General features: G+C 39.0%; 1 protein-coding gene across 18 annotated transcripts in view; it reads right to left on the reverse strand.

Annotated features, from left to right (window-relative positions):
* Positions 1–24,711, reverse strand: part of LOC105146732 (protein turtle) — a 302,876-nt gene that overhangs the window by 9,218 nt on the left and 268,947 nt on the right. For 14 of the 18 annotated variants that reach the window (XM_087412975.1, XM_087412976.1, XM_087412979.1 and 11 more), the window contains 10 exons: positions 22,727–23,005; positions 13,937–14,224; positions 13,335–13,744; positions 12,625–12,896; positions 12,194–12,366; positions 11,804–11,857; positions 10,200–10,280; positions 7,025–7,210; positions 6,575–6,802; positions 5,967–6,060 (listed from right to left, as the gene is read on the reverse strand). In XM_087412975.1, coding sequence (XP_087269101.1) covers positions 5,967–6,060; positions 6,575–6,802; positions 7,025–7,210; positions 10,200–10,280; positions 11,804–11,857; positions 12,194–12,366; positions 12,625–12,896; positions 13,335–13,744; positions 13,937–14,224; positions 22,727–23,005 — 2,065 coding nt within the window. The remainder of the gene's footprint in view (positions 1–5,966; positions 6,061–6,574; positions 6,803–7,024; positions 7,211–10,199; positions 10,281–11,803; positions 11,858–12,193; positions 12,367–12,624; positions 12,897–13,334; positions 13,745–13,936; positions 14,225–22,726; positions 23,006–24,711) is intronic. The other 4 variants (XM_087412986.1, XM_087412987.1, XM_087412988.1 and 1 more) reach the window with 4 other exon arrangements.

A 24,711-nucleotide genomic window follows, 5' to 3' on the forward strand; every position in this document is an offset into this window, starting at 1 on the left:
TTACAAATCCTGATAGATAAATTTATACGTGAATATTTATGCGAGAAGTTATGAAAACACACCAGTAACTTCCTGCTGACTGTTTATGAAGTAATGTTTAATAAATGCTAAAAGAAATCATTCAAGAATTGCTAAAAGAATTCATCCAAGAGAAATGTTCATTGCGCGGTGAAAATTAAGAATTGACTATCATAAGGAAACTCGATGGTTATTTTAATAAAGTATAAAGCCGTTTCTACGGAAATAATTTTCGAAGGAAACAACGTAGATAAATGAATTGGAATAAAATTCATTATATGAATAACACATCGAGTCGCCGCAAATTTATCTCAGTCAATTAACAATTAATTGAAAAGATAAGTGATAAATGAAAGCGTCGTCATAGTGAAAGTTTTTAAGTCAAGCGATATAGTGATGTGATAACGAATGAACGCATTGTTAATATACCTTTTAGTGTCATATTTATAATAATAATAATCTGCAAAATATTAATAATTAATTGTGTAAATACGTGAAAATATTTATAGAAGAAAATATTTATAAAGAAATATATGACATACTTTGAAAAGTATTGCAATCATGTTGAGCGCTGTAAAAGCAAAAGAAATATACAAATGATAGTTTAATGTTAATAGATATATAAATCAAAATTGAATATGAAGAATTGCAAAATATGAATGCAAATGCGACAAAGAATACATTAGCGATAAAAAGATATTAAGGATATTATATAAGATGAAGTTTAAAAATCGCAAAGAGAACACAATAAAGTTACTGAATTATTCAATAGGCGCAATCTATCTGAAATCTAGCGTTTCAAAGCAATAATAGATGTCTTCCATATAAAAGACATTGAAAACTATTTAGGATAGTTACTGTACTCTCTGAGATAAAATGTTTTCGAAAAAAAAAAGAAAAAGAATAGTTAAATAGATGTTGCACCTCTCGAATATATTGCGCTTGGCGCAAATTTGCCAGTTAATAATAAAAAAGGAAATTAAACACTAATATAAAGATGATGAGTTAATTACTTTGTAATTTGATAAAGGAAAGAAGTGTACATCATAAATGGTGATTTTCACAAAGAAGCAGTAATGTGAAGAATGGAGGAATAGATTGAGTCAAAGTAGGTAATAACAATTTATGCTTATATATAATAATAAACGCGCGTGACAATGAATCCTATATAGAGCGAAGAAATATGTGCACGCAAAAAAAGAGCAATGAAATGAGTAAAGCACGATAATAGACTGGCAGAAAGGCGGACACCGCGCTGGGACTTACTCCTGGTTCGTTCTCGAAATAGTACATAAAAGAAGCAATGTATAATAGATCGATATATTAATGACAGTGAGTGTAATGCAGAACAATACGTGAAAAAAAAAAAAAAAAAATCGCAAAAAATTTTTCGCAGATCGGCAGAAAAGAATGAAAAAAAAGAAAGAGAAAGAAATCTACCGCCTTGCCTCGATCTCCCTTTATCTATGTACTCCCTAAGACCGCCGAACGAAGGTATTAGGGTACTGACTGGATGTTACTAGTGTGAACTCCTAGCTGTTTTGCCTGTATTGCAGATCTCATCTACAGTCATGACAATCATCCTAAGTAGTAGTAGATAGTAGTAGGTGGTAGTAGATTAGTAGGTCCTAGCAGGTAACATTGCAGAGCTGTAGTCTCGCATAGTAGTAGATAGTAGTAGCAGTAGTGGTAGAGTAGTAGCGGTAGTACTAGTATAGTAGTAGTAACGGGCATGTGTCCCACCGGCAATTGGCGTTTCGCTCGCTCGATCGACCGAGGAGGATCGACGACTGACGGAGAATGAAATCGATCTGACAGTTCGTTCGATCGATCGACGGACCGCTCGGTACAACGTGTTTATACACACACAAACACATATACGTATACCGTCGGCGGGAACTTATTTTCATGGTTCTTGGGAGCAACCGTGGTCTCGGGTACGTAGTAGTGGTAGTAATAGTAGCAGTAGTAGCGGTAGTAGTAGCAGTAATAGGTAGTGGTAGTAGTAGCAGTAGTAGTAGTAATAGTAGTAGTGGTAGTACTTGGTTTTTTTCTGTGTGGCTAGCGGAGGTTAGGCTTACTGTTCCGCCTCTCTATGATAAACACGCTCTCGTAATCTCGATTATCGAGGTGGAGTGCGTGATGGTCACGATCACGGTTCGGGGGGGCCTGCTCGTGGACCGGCTCCGAGATGGCAGTGGCGGGGGTGGTTACTTGCGTAGGAAGTGGTGATTGATGAAGAGGTTGTGGTGGTGGTGGTGGTAGTTGCGGATTCAACGGGCTGCAACGGGTCAGCGTCGAGACTGACTCGCCGCACGCGTTTAGATTTGTCGACCTACAGAAAACACAGAGAGAGAGGAGGACAAGAGACGCCCACGATTTCTTATTGTCTTGTCTTTCATTTTTCCTTTTTTTTTTCCTTTTTTTTCCTTTTTGTCGCAACGGCTATCTTAGCTGGCTTGACTTGCTTGTCGGTTTCCTCATGGTTGCCGTTTTGCGCGAGAATCGATTTAGGGTCGGAGACGCAGGGCGAAAGAAATAAAAAAATAGAGATTGAGAGAAAGGTAGCTGGGAAATCTCTTTATTGACTACGATCGATTGATTCTACTATCTACCGACGCTTTTCTTTTCAATTCCTTTCTTTCACACTTTTGAACTGATAACGTTTACGAAGTATCACCCTGCGTCCTTCCTCTCCAAAGTCTCACGACCCTTGACGCTATTCTCTAGTTCGCGTCGGCTCTCTTCTGATCCTTGCTCTGATCATAATCAAGGTACATAGCACCGAGATCGTTTTAGGCCTGTATTCGTAGTCGATATTTTGAGCTGTCTAGTCAGTCACGACAAACACATCGATTGCAGTCATTAGAAAAAATACGTGGAATTATTTAACGTATAGAAAAAAATTACGTTAAGGCCTTAATTTATTTTAATTTCATAATTTTTTTCTATCTCAAGACGAGGGAAGTTATCCGGAGAAAATTAGTGTAATGTCTCTTGTCCGACATTGTTGGAACATTAGAAAATTGCAATCGTTGCTTCTACTTGGCACACAGCCCAGACACGTGACCACGAATGCGGGCCTCAGAAAAAAAGGACTCTTGGCAGTGGCTGAACCGTCCAGCCCGTTCTGGATATATAACGTGTAGGTATATAAACGTGCAATATCGATGTCTCTCGATATAATTCTCGACAAACGCGAGCGCGCTTTCAGTGAAAATTTGCGAATGTTTCGACTTATCATGAGGGTGACGATGGATGATACATGATGGAAGCATGAAATAGATACTTTGCAGGATTGTTCGAAGAACTGGAGACAGTAGTTACACGCAAGGCAGTATCAAGTCTAGATTATGATAGCAATATCTCCACATTGAAATATATTAATAAGAGAGCTAGCCTGCTGATTATAGTAAAAGAAAAAGGAGGACAATTAATATATTCGAATATATTAATTACAAAAGCGCATGCTTGATCGCAAATTAGACAATGTAGAAGACAATCGAGAACACAGCGCCATGGCTGCGAAATTAATTTTGCTTATAATTACATATGTGTGCAGTTCATTTTGGTATGGCTTCGCAATCGGCTTCGAACCTACGAGAAAATCTGTATTAGATATCGTGCGATCGTACTCGGTCTCGATAAATTCGATTGGTGGATCGAGGTTCGTATTGTGGAAGCATGAGCGTGAACATGTTGCCTGTGCGTGTAAAAATATAATTCACGAAGGAACGGGATAAAGAAGACTGGATCTCTATTAGCACCCTCACGATAAGCGTCAAGACACACGAGAAGCATTGAAATTTGATACGACAGTACCGCTAATGATTGCACTCGAGAGAATCAAGCAAGGGCAACGGTGCAGTTGATAAAACGGTGATAGTGAACATGACTGGGTCGAATGAATTGTTCTAAAGTTCATCGCGGGTTTAGGGTCGGCCGGAAATGAATAACGCTATATGTATAATACGATAAAAAGGCGGCGCGAAGTCAATGGCGAGTTACGATCCAGAATAGGCATCACTGCAGTCGTATTGTGGACTTTTGGATGCCGCGATGGAAATCATAACAAGAGTCACAATTGTGTTATCCGCCACTACACGTGCAGTCCGCTTGGCATGAAATCACTAATATAAGCCGAACGCCCCACGCGCTACGCCGTGGCTCGTCTTTTTCCTCTTTTCTTTCCTCTTTTTTTTCCTCTCGTTCATTTCTCATTTTCTCATTCGTAGTTTCCTTCTTCGGTGTGTACGTGTTTCAGATTCGGCGCGAATCGCGATCATGGCGATCCAAATCTAGGCGTCCGTTCCTCGATAGAATCAAATCACACGATTTCGCGATGATTGTATAAAAAAAAAGTACGAGATCTTATTCTTTACTAATTTAATAAAATAATTGCATTTGCATTTCAGTGCTGTTCCACGAGTTCCTCTTACACTTTTTAAATCGAATGAATGTAATAGAGACCGCTGTATTTGATCCGGTTCATTTATTTACGAAAAGCCCGTCTCTTACGCGAAACTCTCGTTCCTTTTCGTATTTTCCCGCATCGGTCGGAAAAAAACGAGTTTCGATGCGAGAAACGAATTGGTTATCGCACTCGCAATTATCCGCTGCGTACGATACGCCGCGTGTTATTTGATTCGAGCCACGAAATCCGATTCGATTCGGAGCGCCAGATCGCACATAGCGAACTCGATTCTTTCGTTTATGTCTAATGAAAACGTGCACGCATGCACGCACGCACGTGGTGTTGCGCGTGGGAGTGTTTGCGTAAATTACTTATCGATTATCGAAAGATCGTTTCTCCAACCTCGTCCAGAATACCTCTGCTGCTGCGGTTTAGTCTGCCGGTTTAATTGCTACGAGATATATACATCTAGAAGCTCATAGTGTTATGTATGGCGCAAGTAGATCAAAAGAGGTTCTGTCGTTCCTCGTTTCCTTAATCCCCCGTTTCAGAGGGATAGCGCTTGTCCTTTGTCAAAGCGGATCGAGCTGACGGCAGGAGAGAGAATGGATTTCTCTCCGTACGTCTTGCTAAAGTCTTGTGGTCGTATATGTCTTTGTAAACGTGTCGCTGGTACGACAACGGCATGTTATCGTTACTTCCGATTAGCTCGTAAAATGATCGAGCCGTATTATTAATTTGAGAAGTGACATTACGAAAGAGGGATTATCATTAAAGATGTGGCTGCACAAGAAAGTCGTTGGCGTAAGAGCGATACGAAGTATATATGAATTTTGATATACATCCAGTAAGCAATATAAATATTAAATTGTATGTTGCGTAATTATATTATATTATATTAGAGGTGAATGTTCGAATATCTGTTGGCTAGAAGATTATTCATGAGAGGTTTCATAAATGCTTGCGGTGCTTCAGTCGCCTATTGCTCGTTAAGAGGGAGTGGAGTAGACTTAATCGCTAGTTCTGGCTAAACCTAAGTGATATATGTTTCTTCGAAGTCGCATCTGCACTTTATGACGCATTTTGACGGTACAAAATCGAGATTCGATACTTGTACTATCTACTCCATATCTCAAATGCATAGTGGCCTCTCCGGCTTCTGAAGAGACATCGTTTTAACTCTATTCATCAATCATTTGCGTTACCGTCAGAATTCGTCTACGAACATTTATTGATTGTTACGAAATTATTATTTACATATTGGATTATACTCGGAAAATTTTATCGTAAGAAATATTTGTTTACAACTGGAAGAGATGTTATTTCTCAAAATTATTGATTATGGTTTGAATTTTACATATTTTTGCTAATCTCAGATTTTAATTGGTAGATGAAACGGATTTCTAGTGCAACTGCGACCCCTTCGGTCTACTTGTTGTATGATTGGGGCCTTTAAAATTGCTCCAAAGCACATCGTAAGTTAAGATTCCCTGGACCTGAGGGGATAATGGTATGTCGGATGATAGACACTCACTTTTTCAAAGGCACTGTTCCCTGGGGCCCCTGCCCTGCGCCGTTCCTGGCGTCGGTGACCCGGCAGGCCACCATATTATACGCTGAAAGCAGTTCTACAATGTTACATAACTATGTTAACTATGAATGTTCAAGTTCACAGGTGCATGCCTGGTGCCTGTGTTGCCAAATCGTAGCCGTCTCTTTGACCAGTCCTGGGCACTGAATACAAACGGTTGATCACAAAGCGAGTTTTTAGTAAAAAGTTAAAAAATAGCGGGCCTAGGACGGACCAAGTAAGAGAAATAACGCACAATATTCACAAAATTAACTTATTATTAGATACACTGTTTCGTTCCAAAAACATAATAAATTAAAACAATTAATTAGCAGTTAGTACATTAAAATCAAACACATTTAGATTCAAACGATTAAGCGAAAGCGTTTAATTACAATTTCATTAAATATCTTCATTATATACGGTATTAATTTCATGAGACTTCTCTTTGAGAGAACTTTGTTTCTCATACAAAAATCAATATAGAGACGACACAACCAGGAGCACAGGTCCAGACGAATTGCGGGCAAAATGGTGTACGATACGTCGATAACGCCACGGGGCGTTCATACCTTTCTCCTGTTTTCGTCTCTTCCGTTTATTGCATATCTTCACCGCGCATATGCTGAGGATGATGGCGACAAGGAAGAAGAGGATGCCGCCCACAACGCCTGCGGTGATCGCTTTGTGCTTAACACGAGCCGGCACGGGAAACTTCACCTGGTCGCTCGCGCCGTAATTCGTGGCTGAGTTGGCGAACACTTGGAAATAGTAGGTCCTACCACCGACCAGGTTCTTCACTGTGGGCGTTCGCGTTAAACGGAAATCGCATGAAAGCCGTACTCTCGAAAATCGGGTTCGATAAGTAATATTGGTTCATGAGTACTTTGAAATTACTCGTATTCGATGTTGAACGCCTGTCCGATGCTCGTATAAGAAATTTTATGCATAATAATCATTGCGATCAACAGACAGAAAGACAGACAGAGAAAGAGAGAGAGAGAGAGAGAGAAGTATCTCACCTAAATAACTGGTCTCCTCGGGTCGTATTTGGCCCTTGTTGAGCGTTTTCCAAGGTCCGTCCGTCTTGTATTTGATAGTATAGTATTGGATAAGATGGGTTTTTTCCGAAGGAGGTTGCCAGGTTATTAGGAAACCGTTGCTGATTTCCGTCACCGTGAGATTCTTGGGAGAACCTGGCTTTGGTCCTGGTAATTTAAATCGTGACGATTAGGTCAATTGGAAATTGATTAAGTTAATTTTAATATATCAATCTAAGATAATATATCTCGCACTTGTGTATTTTTATAATTTTTATAATTATCATTCGGTATTTTTAATGTTGCAATACGAGCAAATAATTTTTTCTCTTTCAGTAATAAAGTAGAGAGAGATTTAAAATTTTGCGTGTGCCATATATATATATATATATATATATATATATATATATATATATATATATATATATATATATATATGCGAAATAAAAAAAACCAACGTAGGAAAAAATCTCTTTGGCGTCAGCAAATAAATGTTGTTGTCGTAATTCCAGAATAATTTCGGTGATGCACCGAGTTGCAGTGCCAGCGGAAAGCTTTTTTTGATGAAAACGTTAACGCCGTTCCGACCGCAGCGACATTTTCGCATCTATCAAATCCATCGCGCCATCGAGTTGTATGTCTGACTTTTTTCATCGTCACGTATTTGGGTCGACTGCGATATATCGCTTACACAAAAAAAGGGAAAAAATTTCTTTGCATTGGCTGATATGAGCAAATGTGCTGGTATAAACATGATGGATCAACTACGCTCTTTTTGAGACAGGAATTTTAAATATTCATTATTTTTTTATACATGACGCTGAATGTGTCTCCGTCTAATAAATTATCGATATGCTACGAGATTCAAAATGACTGACACTTGTGTATTATTTTTTTTTTTGTGTAATATAATATACGAATATTTATATTTAAGTTAAATGTAAACGACAAAAAAATAAAAAAAAAAGGATGAAGTATATATAAATAAATCTGCATATATTCCAGTCATTGAATGTGAAATCTAGACTAGATCAGAATGAAATAATTACTGATACAACACGTTAATAGGATTGATCGGGCATGAGATCAGCTTTTTTCATCACTTCTTACACATGTAATGTTATGATCTAAGTACTTTCGGTGTATACACCTTCGGTGCGTTGACCTTATTAACATCCGAGTGGCACCATTTTTTTTTATAGCATGATTTCATTACAATTTACTGTGCATTACAACGCATAATTGTAATAAAAAAAAGAGATGTGTAAAGTACGAGCAAGAAAACAGCTCGCATTACACGAATAATAATTCGTACGAAGAGGTGCAAATATTTTATTTGGCTTTCAGTTTCTTTTTTTTTGTTTATATTCCGTTATATTCTGATTCACCCAATCTGTTCCACGGGTTTATTCCAACAAAGCAAATATCTCGTACTATTCTCCTATTTCCCTCGTATCAATTTAATGGTCGTTGTTCTGGAAAATACTTCGACGGAATTTACGAAATTGACTCGTTTCTTTCTACGCAACCGGTAAACGTAAAAACTTTTTCACTTGTTTGTTTATTTTGTTGATTACGCAAACAATACATTTTCTTAGTTATTAGTCGGATGGTGTATATGTATATGTAGAATCACAATGTGACCTTTTTGCATTTGTTTAAAACATTAAATGAATTTATCGAAGTTGTGAATTTTCTTTATATTGGCGATTTAAAAGACGCAAGTTTTGGTATTATTCAAAATTGATTAATCTATCATTAAACCGGCAAAATTGAGTCGAATTTCCAAAATCGAAAGAAAACGCTCGAAATTCTCTTTGTATATTAATACATGAATTTTCGTTTACTCTGATGTGTGTAGGGATAAAGAAATAAATACTACAAATTATTTTCGCAAAAAACTCGTCTTTATTGTGGACGTAAAATAAATTATGGCGTTTGGGTAATTTTAATAGTAACGAACTGTTTGGTTTTTCATCACATAACCATGCAACCATACGAAATTGGCGTGAAAAAATTGAAAATAACCCCGACAAATAGCTTGGTTTGGTCACAAAATTGCAAAATTAGCAACTTGTATTGTTTCGAATATTTGCTTTGTGTATAAAATATATGAAGTTATTTTCTTTCTCTTCCCCAAACTATCCATTATGAGCGCTTTTTTTCGCTTTTGCCGGTATCTACACAGGCGAGGATTTTATATTTTATTAGTTTTGCGCAAACATAATAGTTATTATTCCTACGGAGGAACATAGTTGAGGATTACATTCATAAAAATTTTATTATAAAATACACACAATGCATTACATTAAACAAATGAATGTTAAAGCTGCTACGCGAAAAAAAAATTACAAATTATAATGTAAAGTTTTCACTTCAATGTAATTACGTATAAAAATTGTTGGATGCTGAAATTGTATTGCTATTCTCTCTCTTTTTTTTTTTATTCACATCTATTTCTGCCCGACGATCCGAATATGATTGAAACTCGACTCGCGGGAGAGGCAACTAAAACTTTCTTTGGGTTTATTCAGCTCCAAAGCGGAGTAGATTGTTTGGAACCGTCTGCTACGTGCAAAATGTATGATGTTATTTCCTGCTTTCCCTCCTGGAATGCCTCCCGTCTAGCTCTCTCCAGTACGCCGCGGCTAAGAGGATTTCGTTTTTATTTTCCTCCGTATCTTCCTCGCGGTATGCCGAACTGTATGCGAGCGTGGGTGTGCGCGAACACGCGTTTCATTCTTATTGCCTTGTCGGACTGCTTGACACTTATTTTTCATGTCCACCACAGCATGTAATAGCGGTTAATCTCCTTCATGCGAAACGAAAGACATTCTTGGAAGAAAAAATGGATTTTTTTGTACTCTCGCCTTCTTCAGCGGCGCGAAAGATTCTTGTCAAAGATTCTGCGAGATAGAAAGAGATGGAGAATGACGATTGTGTATGTCATCGTAGTCACATCGACTGTAAATAACGCGTGGGCGGTGTGAAAGCGACGACGAACACTTTCGAACGTTTCAATAAAATCATGTAATAACCGTTCGATAATATCGCTATCTTAATACAGAAAATAAAATTAAGGATTATTTTTATTTTATGAATTCTATTTGTAATACATATAATATAATATAAATAAAAAAAGAATGAAACTATATACCTTTCGGTCGTATGATTGGCGGAAACGCGGGGTTTCCTGAGGAATCAGTCGGTAATACGAGGGTATTGTAATCAAGAATATCTGAAATTAAAAAAAAAAAAACAGAAAAAATGAAGCAAAACTTAAAAAAAAAAAATTAAATTAAACTGCTTAAAAAGTAAATGAGTTGTCATTGAAGTTTTCGTAAGGTTGCAAAATAAGCTGTGATTTATTTCTAGATTCTTGTGAATGAAATCTAAGCGGACTATTGTGAAATTTTCTGCTAACTGTTATTAAAGCTGGTTTCATCAATGTCAATTAACTCGTAGTATCTGTTTAAATCAATGTCAATTAACTTTACTGGGTATCTGTTTTTGAATCGTAATTAGGATTATTCAAAACTTTATATCTATGCACTGTAAGGGATTTTGGAAAAATTTAATTTTTTTTTCACAAATATGTCAAAGCAGTTAACGAATCGAGATATATCTTTGCAAATTTTATCTATTCTTGGATAAAATTATAACATAAAACTTGAGCACGAAATATATATAAATTGTTCGTTGAAAAAAATCGACTCTCGAAAGTTAAAGGAAATTTTTTCTGCGAAATGTGAATTTTAGTACGCTTTGTATAGAGAGATATAGAAAAGTAGTACAAGTATAGAAAAAGAAAATTTAGTTAACCCTCTCGTGGTTAACCAGCGTTGTCGAAGTCGGTGTAGGCTAACAAGCGAAACCAATGATGATGCGGGTTTGTGCGTGAGATACAAACGTAAGGAGCGAAAAAGCGTTACAATGAGAAAAAGGTACAACGAGAAAAGAGTCAGATAGGCGAAAGAAACGCTTGAAAGGTAACCAGATAGAAATCCCTAGCTGTCGGTATCGGGGATGCTCGAGGTACGGTGTGTACAAATGGAAGGCAATGAACCGGTGGATTCGAGGGAAGGAAATAAAAGCGGAAGCAGAATGAACGGCTCGATGGGTTTTCCGATACGATAAGTCGCCACGGAAGTCTCCGTTCCTTCCCTCCATCCCTTTTTCTCGGTTTTCTCCGCTCCTCGCCTCATTCCGCATCCGCATTCGGTGTCTCCCCGCTTCCTCCCCCCTTTTCTTATCTTGTCGCCTTCCTCTTACTTTTTTTTGTTCCTTCTTTTTTCTTTTTTTTTCCACCTTACGGTTACAGCCGAAGAAGTCGCGCGACTTTTCGACTCTCGGATCGATATCCCGATGAGAGAATCAGAGCAGAGTGAGACGAGAACGACACTCCTCACGTATGAATTTCTCTTCGACAGTCATCGAGATGCCATTCTCAGCTTACGAAGTGAATTGCACGGCTCGCGGATATTCCGAGATATTCCGAACTGATCGCGTTTCGCCAACTTGCAGATTTAAACTAGCAGTAAAAATCGTCGATTTTTAACATCTTGAAGAAATTGTACCATACGTTACCCCCGATGCATTTCACACATTTAAAATTTACGACAGTATAACCGCTTTTATTGATGGCTCGCGTAAAATGCATTTTTTAAACATTTTTTCTCCGTGAGTTTCATCATTTTCATTATTTTTTTCCATTTCAAAACCATAATCGCGTCAAAAGTAATAACTTCATTCGAATCTTACCACTTTGATCCGAAGAGGCGGGTTGATCAGTCGCCGACTGAGGCAAGCTAACGTCTTGGAGAATGCAGATAGATAGGAGTGAAAAAGAAATTTATATGAATAGTGAAGATTAGTTTGTTAATCAGAATAAATGATTAGCGATTTGTTAGTTACTATTCATTAGATTAGCATTAATACTGAATAAAAATATCTACAGTTAATATTATTAATTGATAGAGATACATGATAAATAGCTACTCAATCATGATGTGAAATAGTTTAATATTTGTTTCGAGATTATCGAATTTTGCTCATTAAATTTAAGCACGTTCTTTGCACGTCTCTTATTTAGGAAATTTGTAAAAAACTTCAATAGTCAAAATAATTTGAACGTAACGCAATTTATATTACCGATCGTCCTGACTGTGATGACTTTACTCAACATTCCCTCGCCCAGGGCGTTCTTTCCGATTACTTGAAATTCGTAGAGCGTACTAGGCGTAAGATTGTTGATGGTTACCGATGTGCTGCCCGATGGAGTTACGGGGATTGTCTTCCATTCCGAAGTTCCCGATTCCCTGTACCTGAACGGAAGTAACCATAAAAGAAAAATAAAATGTTAAAGATTATAAAATATTTTCAAAATAGGTTTAATTTTTCACTTATAAGTGATATCGATGGTTATAACACGTACTATATAAGTAAAATTGCTTTTGCGATATAGAGGATTCTCTCTTGGAGAGGCTAGATTGGAGGATCATCTCTTGTTATTTGGCCAATTATAGTACGCGCTGTAGAATCTTAATAATGATAATACCTGTAAGCCTATCCCGTATACCCACCAGATAGTATAATCTTGCTTGTAATCAGGACCACCGGAATAGCCTGGTAACCAAGTTAGCGATACCGCGAATTGCGTGGCAGTGCCCGACACGTTGTAAGGTGCATGGGGTTGCGTTCCCTCGACGATTAGTTGCGTCGAGGCTGAGATGGTGGCAACTTCGTTGGAGGCGACGCACTGATAAAACCCGAAATCTGCGCGTCGAAGGCTCTCTATGGTTAAATTGCCACCGACAATCTTCGAGCGTGTACGTTGGATAGGTCCGCCATCTCTCTGAGATCATTTTGGAAATGTTTTACAAAATTATGACAAGACAGCTCGTCGAAAATACTTCCTAACAATAGAACTGCCGATGATTAATATATATTCTCTTAAAAAAAAATGTAAGTTTATTAATTTAACATCATGTGCGTGCTGATATGAACAACATAGTGTGGATTTAAAACTTATGGTAATATATACCGTTTAAATCACACCATATATATGCTCCTAAGAATAATATATTTAATACTCTCGGTGTTAAATTCTATTTTTTAGAGTAAACCTATTTGTTCCATGTTGGAATGATAAAATGCTTATTTTGCCAGCAATATTATTACAACCGTTATTACATCGTTCAAGAAAAATGTATTTAAAAATGGCAAATAAAATAAAATAATGAAAATTTGTCTTAATAGTCTAAACGGATATTTTTTCTAAACGAGATTATACCCGATGCCATTGTATCGTTGGTTTCTGCGTTCCGTCGGCCTCTTGAGCGTCGCAGTGCATCTCGACCGTTTCGCCGACCTTCTTCGTGTACACTACTTCCGGCTCGAGGGTGAAGACAGGCGGGTTCCGTACGAGGACCTCCATCGGACCCGAGCTGCCCTGCGTGCCCTGGGCGTTATAAGGCGTGCAGGTATATCTGCCTTGGTGATTCTCATTGACCCGTGTAAAGAGCAGGGAGCCGTTGTTCATGATAACAATGTCTTTTGTCTGATAAGGCTCGAGTAGGCGTTTATCCTTGGTCCAGGTCACGTATTGCAAGGGTGGGTTGGCTTTTATGTAACACTGGACCACACCGGCCAAACGGAACGGCAGGTATTGGACAGTGGGGGTAAACGTAACCTTCGCTGGATCTAAAATCGTGAAAAATCCACGAGAAAGACATTAATTGGACATTAATCATACTTAGAACTCGGATTAAGCATCGCGTTTGAAACACACTGTTCAATCCATAGTGTTTGGACATAAAAAATCTTTTCAAATTTCAATTCTAAATTTTAATTTCACAAATTCTAATTTGATTTAATAATTCGAACAAGTCTTACACTCGACGTTCAGATAGGCGCTAGCAGTCTGAGGATCGCCGATGCCATTAGTGACCTCGCACAGATATTGACCGGAGTCATCGGCGCTGACGGGGTTGATAACCAGACTACCATCTATCTTGATGGACACTCTGGTATCCAGAGCAGAGACCTCTGTGACAGGTGCGCCTTCGCGAAACCAGCGCACCGTCACGTTACCCGGAAGTGCCTTTGCTTCGCAAGAAAATTGCACCTTCTCGCCTTCCAGCTTCGTTTGATTCGTCGGCGGTACCATAATAACGGCTCCACCTGTAAATCAATCAAACGCATGATTCTTATTACGTAGCGTCAGCTACAGACCGAGATATCAAAGAGACAAAATATCGATTACGGTTACCGAAATCAAACCGATGTATTCTCGTATAGTAGTATCTATCGCATTCGGAATCTGCGGTGACCGATTGACCGCTGATATTGGTTGTCTCGTTGTCAAGGATATCCCGGAAGAGACGATAACACGCGATGCATCTGACTCGCCGTCGAGCAGAGACAGGGAGAGAAACAGAGCGCTATAGCGTCTCGATCGATTCTCGATAATGCCTCTCGGCTTGTCAGTAAAAAAAAAAAAAAATCACGACGAATGGATATAGGCGAAGAGGATACAAGCATCAACTGGGCGCGTGTAGTCACGAATTTGCCTTTCGCCTCCGTGATGTCTGCACCTCCAAGTCTGCAGGGAAGACGCTCAACAGAGTGCATTATATCTTCATCGATATCCAAATGTCGTCTACGCCCACAGACCGTCTCGCGCTTCGTATTCACGCCTGAAGAATTTCAAAACTTGCGGCTTCGATTCAGAAGCGAATATTTCGCTGTATTATAACGGAAGATCGATTCTCGCTGCATAAAAGACCGAACTCCACCTTCGCGCGATTCCGCGGCATTTTCCGCAATCCGATCTATCGTCATTCGTTTGGGATTACGGGCTTACTTCATCTCCTCTTACTTTATCGTGTTGCCAGACAACGAGTGGGAAAAGGAGGTTTTTAGAACGTGATGAGATCGAGCGAGCATACGTTGAATTGTCGAGGAATTAGCGATACTGGGGATTCATACGTTAAAAAACGTGATTGGTCCGCGAGAAGAAGCACCTCGATAATAAAATCAAAACTCTATAAAATCCATAGACGCAGAGTAACTCTTTATTTTTATTGCATCGCACAAGATTGGATGTACGGGTTGGTTATCGTAAGAGAGAAAAACATTTGTTTACCATTCAATATTTATACATCGAATTCTACGATTGTGAATTATATGGTCCGGATAATAAACACCGTCGTCCGTTTGCAATCTCCGTCGCATTTCTGTTTTTACATTTTCATTTCGGACGTGTGACACTCAAAATCCATATACACGCTCGAATTCGAGATTGCTAGTTGGTAAAGTAAACAGGGTATAGGTGTCGCGCAAATAACGTGTAAATTTATACGCGTAAACGAAACGTTGCGATACATCTATAGTGCTGCGATGTTACAAATATATATTGACGTACGTTCGAACAATTAAACATTTGGCAGATTGTTGCGGTGTTTACTGTCCTCGCGTATCGATGTAATCAAATTCGGGGTTGCGGAATAGCTTTCTGGTGACACGGCGCGAATATCGACGACAGAAATTTCGACCTCGGGGTATTATTATACGGTCGCCGAGATCGGAAGTAAACGCGACGGCCAAGAAAGAGCCGAGGAAACTGTCCTGGTGCCGCAAGAAATATCGTGTTCCATGCGCGGACGAAAATCCGCAGAAATGGGAGCAACGATATTCTAAGCTTCGCGCCCGATGTCTCAATATATTGCATCCAGTTGCACCTCCGAAGAGACGCGTTACAATGCGCGCCAGCGGCGCATACCGCACCGGCACGACAGGAATAAATTTGAATCTACGATCTTGATAAATGCAGGGAGCGCGGAATGAGAACTTGTTGCCCGGAGAGAAAAAAGAAAGATACGTATTTCCTCGCAATCCTCGCTGCATTTATGCTCGGGCACGTGCGCGAAGAAGAAAGTTTACCTCAATGGTCAATACCAATCAAATCGAATATATCCGTCGTGTCAGACCTTTTATATATCTCTTTATATTAACGTAGCACTTCGTATCCGCTGAAGAAACTCGATTCAGGTACACACCTCGAAAGCGGATCTGTGAAGTTGGCATTTTATTAATGTAAAAATCTTTCATTATATATTTTAAACATTTTATTATTGATATAAAAAAATTCTCACGTATGTGATGAATATATACAAAGCCTTTGAATAAATCAATATTATAAAAAGGGAGCATAAAAGCCTAGTTCTTATAGCAAAAAAGCATTTCTTTATACAATCATCTCACTATAAAAGAGTATAAATGTTTCGATCTTATTATTAGATTATTCTCAGTATTATTTACACTTTTAGAATTCTAATTATACCGCTTACTTATATGATATGCAAGCGATAAATAAGTGATGTTAGTTATAATTAGATGTTTTATTACTTGACACTTTTCTGCAGTTTCAACTTACATGACATGTGAGCGACATAATTTATTATTAGATATGTTCCATTTGACACTGTTCTATACAGTTTCAATTTAAATTAGAATTCTAAAATTACTAATAATACTGAAAATGATCAAACATGACAAATCGAAACGTTTTCCTTTGTTATAAGATGATTGTACAATATATAGAATATTTTTTTAAGAACTTGGGTTTTATGTTCTGTTTTTAAACAAAATAATTACGTGTATAATTGCAGCAGTATTTTTCATTCTACAGAATTCAATCCACTTAACGCTGCAAATGTTTGACCAATCGGAAGAAAGAAACTTTACGAATTGATCAACCAAAGAATGGTTCAAAGCAACGTGAAGTAGATTGCACCGCAACTTGATGTAAAAATAAAAAATATTCCGCATTTTTATTTTATATCAAAAAAGCAAAAATGAAAAATGTGTTAACTTCAGAGATCCTTTGGAAGCTTTTTCTTCTCATCATTGTCCCATCGTTCCATTGTCCCAAGCGAGTTTTGTTCTTCATTCTCGCGCGCGGCGGGTGATATGCGGCGAGATCAACAGAATATATTTTAATTATTCTCGCGCCGACGATGATACATGCTACGTCATGCGGGCGCACGAGAAGGATACTTTGCGGAAAGGGTGGAGAAAGTTTTGTAAAGTTCGGAGCAAATGAGGGCAATGGAATTCCGAGTCGCGCTCGTAGAATCACGCATCCACTCGAGCGTGCAGTTGCCATAAAGTTACACGCGTAGTGCACATTAACGCGCGATCGTTAACGACGTTGTTTTTACCAACTTGGATCAGCAATTCCCACCGATGTACGGTCGATATTTACGAAGGCTTCGGACGCCACCCTTGGTACCCCTTCTCGTATCGTGAGAGACTACGTAAACACTTTTGCAAAGTGTTTATTAAACTACCGTGCTGCTACATCACAGACTACGTTGCTACCCGCGTTTATACCCGCGGCTTCGTCGCATTCCCGATGCGAGAAGTGTCACGGTGACAAATTCCAACGTTTGCCAACCAGACGAAAATCTTGACAAACCGGGGCAATGAAATTCAGAGGGATGAAGAGAGAGAGAGAGAGAGAGAGGAAGGGGGGGCTTTCTCTCTCTCTCTCTCTCTCATGTCAAGTACACAGCTATGATGGTGTAGCGTCGCACAACATTACGTTGCACATTGCAAATACGTGGTACCACGAGAAGCGCGAAAGATACGAGCGTGAAGGGTAGTTCAGCAAATGGAGCAGCAGTCGAGATGCAGAATAAATTTTAGAATGATTTATTTTTGTAATGTTTACTTTCCGGCGTATTCTCGTCCTCTTTAAACGCTCTACTTCGTTTAACTTGGTGAAACGCGCTATTATGTTTATATCATATGAAATACACGTGTCCCACCTTTTTCTAGAATGGAAGAGATAAATGCGATTTTTTTTTATTTTCGTCTACGTGCAGTAATTTTGCTCTCTCCCTCTCTCTTTTTGCTTTAATTTATTTTTATCGACGTTTTAATAATTCTGAAATCAAATACTGCAACTCCAAGTGTGTAGTATGTGTCTTCATGTATGATTTAGTTTCCGGCGTAAACATAATTATACTACAAAAATAGATTTACACATTTAAACGTGTTATTTTTATACATGGAAAACTAGATTACATACGAAACATTTATCGTACACTTGGAGATTTGCAGTAAATGAAATAAAAAAATTCATGGAAGAAATGTAATGTTCAATGTGCAGTTTTGTTCTCATATTGTTCATCTCATATTGTTCATCCTTTAGCGGCTATAATGGCTTCTGGTATGAGCGTTCATCTAATTTTATTCTCCGCGCGCGAGCGAATTTTACGATCTTGCCGTCTTGTCTAGCCAGCGACATCCGCGCCATTTCTCAATCCATTAAATAACCATCTCGCTGCCGAGCCTGTGAACGAGGGTGAAAACAAAAGGGGCGCGAGACGGTAAGACAATACGATGATGAAGACGGATGTCCCAGCGGCGGTGGCTTGCCGTTGGCGCAGCTTACAAATTTGCAGTGGTTGCGGAGCAAGAACGGACGATGGCGCGATGATGTTGGAAAAAAAAAAAAGGGAATGGAGGAAAAGCGAAATGGAACAAGAAGGCGGTTCGGAGGCGAAAAGTGGCTGTTGGCTGTTGGAAAAACAAGACAAATCGCCTTTTAACCCTCCCTCCCTTCCTCGGCACGGGAATAGCCTTAATTGGTCGGCGGAACGAGCGACGCCCGGAAGCTCGCTGTAACCACTTTGCCTAACGCGAGTTTTATCACGGAGAGCTGAAACGTATCGATATGAGTAAATGTATCGGTTCGTAAAATTTACTGGGGAAGAAACGTTGCACTATACATCCCATACGTATGTCGTGTTTGCGCTTTATGGATGCATCAGCATTCCCGCGTCTTCGATCGCGGGTAAACGTTTCCGTTCCCCAGGGAGAAACGAACGCTGAAACGGTTGTACGATCGTACACGGATGAGATTGCGACTTCCCTTATGTTTTTCTGAGCTTGATCGCGAAGCTATGACGTAGAACGGCAAACACCTGTCCGCACACACGATTATCTGATATAAGGGAAAAGAATCATTGTTCGAAACTGCAATAGAAATCTCTTTCTCTCTCTCTCTCTTTCTCTTTTTCTCTTGTATTATAGACTTTTTGTTATACGAACAGAGATCCAAACCACCCTATATCGGGTATCATTTTCTGAACACTGGAAGTATTATAGTACCAATATTAGTTACTCGCTGTAAAACGCTGTTGAATCTATAATCTCAAATTATATTTCAATTTGTTATTTTCAATCATTTTTATAGATCGTCATTGCTCTAATGTCATTAATTTGACTAAAATAATTTGTGTGCCGAATTAGCCTGGATATGTTCTCTTGACTTATAATTTGAAATAGATAAGAGAGAGAGAGGAGTTATATTTGCTTTTATACTTCAGTTATGTCGAATTATTTTTTAAAAGATTTGTAACGATTCTTTTATATCGCTGATGAAGAATTCTGTACCATATCTGTAATGATCGGTTTTTTAATGTCAATCATTTTGCTCATAGTCTAATAAAGTACATAATTTTTTACATTAAATTTTATTGGTTTCAAATTCTTGGCCTTATTTGTTACATTAATTGTAATTAGTAACACGAGCTTGTTTTTAATGTTATTTTAAGCAATTTGATTTATGAAAATATATTAAATTTAATTTATTATTCATTAAATCATACGTTAATATGGACAACGTTTACTTTGAAATTAACCAGAAATGGATTTATTTACATTTTGACGCACATGGAAATTAAAAATAATAAAACGTTATATTTATAACTCAAGGGAATGAATTATCATGCTCCTTTGATATTTAATAACGAAGGACCAAACAAATAAATTATTATATAATAAAAATAAAGAAAATGATAAAAAACCAAATGTTTCATCAGTATAAAAGACATAATTACTGAAAAGAATCGAAAATTTCCTATTTTTTATGTAAGAAATTAATAATATTAATCTAAAAGTAAAAGCGATCAATAATGACCTCTCGGTAGTTGTTATACTTCGAGTGTTCAAAGAAATCTACTGTTTACTGTTTACTATTACGGATGTTGCGGATAAAGATCTAATTAAGTGCAAATTAAACCGGGATTATTGTATACTCTTTTCGATTAAATTACATCATGCTGACGGTGAAAATCCTCTTCATAATGGACGTCAAGAGCGAAGCACTTGCAAAGGAACGAGAAAGACGATGGATTGAGTTAATTAAACCGGAGATAATAAGATCTACGCGTAAATCTTTAATTGTTTCATTTCATGCGCATTAGCTTGTTGGAAGCAAAGATGTATTTATCAGATTTATCGTATCTTTCAGACACTTGACGTCGAAGTACAGTCGCAATTAATGCAAGCTGGAAGCGCGCTGTTCAGAATCTGTATGTAGCAAAATATATCGGTCAGTTTTACGAGCGTTTTGATACTTCAAAATCAAGGGTGGACTTGCAGTCCTATCATGATATTTCAGATCTCGACGTATCTCCCATGGGATGACTATTATATATATATATACTAGAAAACTTGCGAAATCGTTTGTGAGAGGGCCGTTTGTTATTCCGTTTGAAGCTTGCGTGGAGTACGTCAAATTTATCGAATGTATCGCGAAGATGCAATCGACTGAGAGCTACCTGCCCGTGAGAATTCGTTTTCGATTGCGCATCAAGCAAAATTGAAGTAGGAGAGTGTGTATGTATGTATGCGTGTATGTGTGTGAGAGAAAGAGAACAGCTTAGGTACAGACCGATCGATAAATAACAAAACTAGCGGAGAGAGAGCCAACCGCGCTCGGTTTAAGATATTTTCTAGTATGCAGGTTATTGGAATTGCATTACCGGTGTTCAGCTGATCGCTGATTACCAAGGGATATCTGTTTCTGATAACGGCGCGTTCGATAATTACTACGGCAGTTTGCTGTTTATTAATTATCGGCCTGGCAGGCAGCCGTATTTTGCATTATTCTCTTCGGGTGCCGATCGCGGATAATTAATCGTTGCCATGTCGAGGCAATTTTCGGAAGTATATTAAAGCGCGCTTATTATATATAAGTATATATAAATATATATACATATATACTTATATATATATATATATATATATACGCACACATATATACATCGCGCGTTTCATATTAAATTAGTTTTAAGAAGAAAGTACGCCGTAGCGTTTCGTTGTCGGCAAACTAATCAATCGACTTTATATTTATGTTCGACAAAAACAAAGTTAAAAAGATTCGCCTTCTTATTACCTTCGGTACAAAGTATCTTCTTCTTTAATTAGTTTACTGGCGTTATATACCTAGGCGCTCTCTCGAATCCCACCCCTTTCCTTCGCCGGATAGAGACGAAACTTTTATGAAATATTCCTTAATTATATTTTAATTACGTATCTAACTTATGGCTATGAAAAATAGGCATTTAATTGCCAGAACAAAACGAGCACTTAATAGGCTGACAATCTACAGACGTGATCCGATCTTCTTGAGTCAGTAAGTATTCGCGTATAGCGATGAAATCGGCAGTTGTGACGGACAGGTGATTGATTAAGATATTTCTAGGAGCAACTGAGATGGACTTTTTATGTTTCCCGTCAACTCCAAAGAACAAGCAAACGCCATAGCCGGACGGTTCTTTAACCCTTGGTACACACGATGATATTTCTTTACTACAACACACGATGGATCGTTCGTGTTCCAGGTTTTATTACTTTCTGTAAGGAGAGAAAAATTATAAAGTATTTCTCACGTATACTTTAATATCTTTAGAAAATATTTATAAAGTTATGTATTTAAAAAAGGAAAAGATAGAATTTATTAATTTATTAATTTAACCAAATGCTCCTAGTATTAAATAAAAAAAAAATGCAGAACACGAATGACTCAATCGTGTAAGTATATTAAGAGTTAATTATCCCAATAGTCACACCATGCGTGAACCGCGGTATCGTTCGCTCGTTTAACACGAGACTCTAAAACGAAAGCTGCTATGATGGTTTTTGTCGCAGCCACCGGACCGAGTGGATTAAACGGCCACACTGCAGTGACTGGTAACACGTTGCTGTCAGCCAGTAATACTTAACAGCGCGCATGTTAACGTTTTCCGCGAGATATTACCGGCGGAAAAAAGCAATTGTTATTCGCCGCAGCAAAACCGCGGGATAGACGCCACTCGTGACTCGCGTTGATAAAATCACGTCGAGAATTTTGAGAGGGATTTTTCAGGAATTAGAGATCTTCTAAATGAAAATGCGTCAAATATGTGACTTCTGACGAAAATATATTTTCAAGAAATTAAAAATATAACGAAGAAGAAAAGATTATCATTATCGAAGCGCACGGGTACATGAATAATTATGCAAATTTATTTATTACATTACGCGGTTTCATCATCATAAGTTTAAACTTATTTAAAAAATGGAAATTTTCATAATCTCGCAATACCCATCCTCGTGCCCGGCGCTCTATTTCCAGATCTTCGTCGGGCAAATATATTTCTGACTGACAGTAAGACTTAAATTAAAAAAGTTTTATCTCTCACACTCGATAAGGCTCGGTTGCTGTCGAACGTAATCGTGTCTTTCGCTGTTCCCGAACGGATAATTTATTGCTCAACTTCGCGACGAAATTGCAGTCCCGCGAGGATTTTCCTAACATTCTAACAAAAGCTGAATGAAAAGTCTCACCGGCGATGATGACGCGCGCGGTGTGGCTGATCTGGCCCTCCCCGTTCCTGGCGATGCAGGTGTAATCACCGATATCGTCGTTCTTGATCGTCGAGAGCCTGAGTTCCGTGCCGTCGTTGAATATCCCGACGTCTCGGCCGTTGGGCTCAACCGGATTCGCGTCCTTGTACCAAAGGATCTCTGGCGTCGGAGTACCCTCAGCTTGGCAGTTGAGTATTATCGCATCACCCAAATTCACATATATCATATCATCCGGCGTTATGCTGAATCTGGGTGGCGCTGCAAACGATAGAGGCGAAATTTCAAATGATTAGATATGATTCAATACAACTATATCTTAGTTCACGTTGTATGACTGCAATGTGAACTTTACAGAGCGCAGGGCAAACCGACTGATCTCTATATACAACTCGAGTGAAAATCATTTTCCTGCATTCCCAATTATTTTCACGACTCGGTAACGTAGTTCTCGCAGGACGAAGGTTTCGCAAAAAAATTTAAGCCGTTTATCTTTTTGTAAGTGAGGACGACGACGCTTGGCACTTTCACGACGGAAAATAGCCGCGGGCAAATGACGTTAGAAGAACAATCAAGTCCGAGCAGAGGAGGTGGACGTTTAGAAAATGTTCCTCGAGAAGTTCCGTCCGCGTTTTTATCGCCCATCCTCTTTTCATCCTGGAAAAATCACAATGGTTCGTCGCTGTCCGTCGTTCGCGACCGAACGATGACGCGAGAGAGTATTTTCTCTCGTCTTAAGACGTACCGTATAAGATCGACAATTTCGGACGAGGGAATACGGGAGCGGTCGAGAATGGAAAACGAGGAAAAACGGGTGATTGAAATAATGCAAATTTTCCACGGCGTAATGGTTAAGAAAACTATCCTCCGAGCGATATTCCCTTTCTTCCGCAAGACAAAATTGTTCCGTTGGAAAAATTTTAATGACGTACGCGCAAGAAATCCGGTAGAATCGGAAAGGGCTCGAGTAAATATTTCTGCAGGAGCTTCACGTACAGTTTCTTTCGAATTCCTGCCATTCGGGGCTGCTCTTTCTCTGTTTTCTGTTTTTCCAGGATATTGTCCGCTACTATGCACCGTCTGCTTCTTTCGTCGTTATTCGAAGACGAGGAATTTTAATTTCGAGAGCGACGACGCTTCGCGGAAGATACAGTAGCGCGGAGATGAGGAAAGCGGAAAAAGAAAAAAGGGGAGTGAAGTGACACGATGGGATGCGACGGTTTATGACTTTAACGCGAGCAAGCGACCGAATGGAACCGGCTACAAAGTATAAAGGAATCTTAAGCGCCTTCCGGATGCCTCAAGTACTTTTCCCTTTGACGCCGTTTGCAGATCTATCGCCATTGCCGTCGTCGTCGCCTTCGTTGTTGTTATTGTCGAGTGTGACCGAAAGCTTGACAGAGAACAAAAGAAAAGAGAAAATAGGGAATAAGCGGAGCAGACTGACGGGGAAAAGGGTGGATGAGGTGTGGACGAGGAAAAAGAAAGGAGAACAACGCAATACGTGCTTCCCAAGCCATCTAAATGTTTCTCTTCCCTTCAGCCCTTCGTCGTTTATAACCGAGCAAAACGCGGCAATAAGTTTCTTCCTTCTTTCTCCCGCTTTTCTTCATTTTTTTTTTCTTCCCCTCTGTCCCATTTCCCGTCCAGTAACACAATCTTTTTGCGATCCTCCTTTCCATTTTGTTCGCCGTAAGCAGGGAACGCCGTTCCTCGGGAGATTTCGTCGAAGCGATGAAGGGCACGGCGAAGAACTCCGGAAGAAGACGTAAGTTCGAACTGAGCGCTGAGCAAGCAAGAAACATAACTTCTTCCACGACGCGCGAACTTCAGGAACGCCGAGGAACGGGAGCACGACGGGGCGTGGTTGCACAGTGTTTGCTGAATGTACAATTCGCATCGAAACGCATCGGAGAACCGACAGCAGTGGCGGTGGTGGCGGTGGTTCTTTCTGAAGCGTCTTTTAT

Source organism: Acromyrmex echinatior, chromosome 14 (genome assembly GCF_024713525.1).
Source record: "Acromyrmex echinatior isolate Ae372 chromosome 14, ASM2471352v2, whole genome shotgun sequence".
Lineage (NCBI taxonomy): Eukaryota > Metazoa > Arthropoda > Insecta > Hymenoptera > Formicidae > Acromyrmex > Acromyrmex echinatior.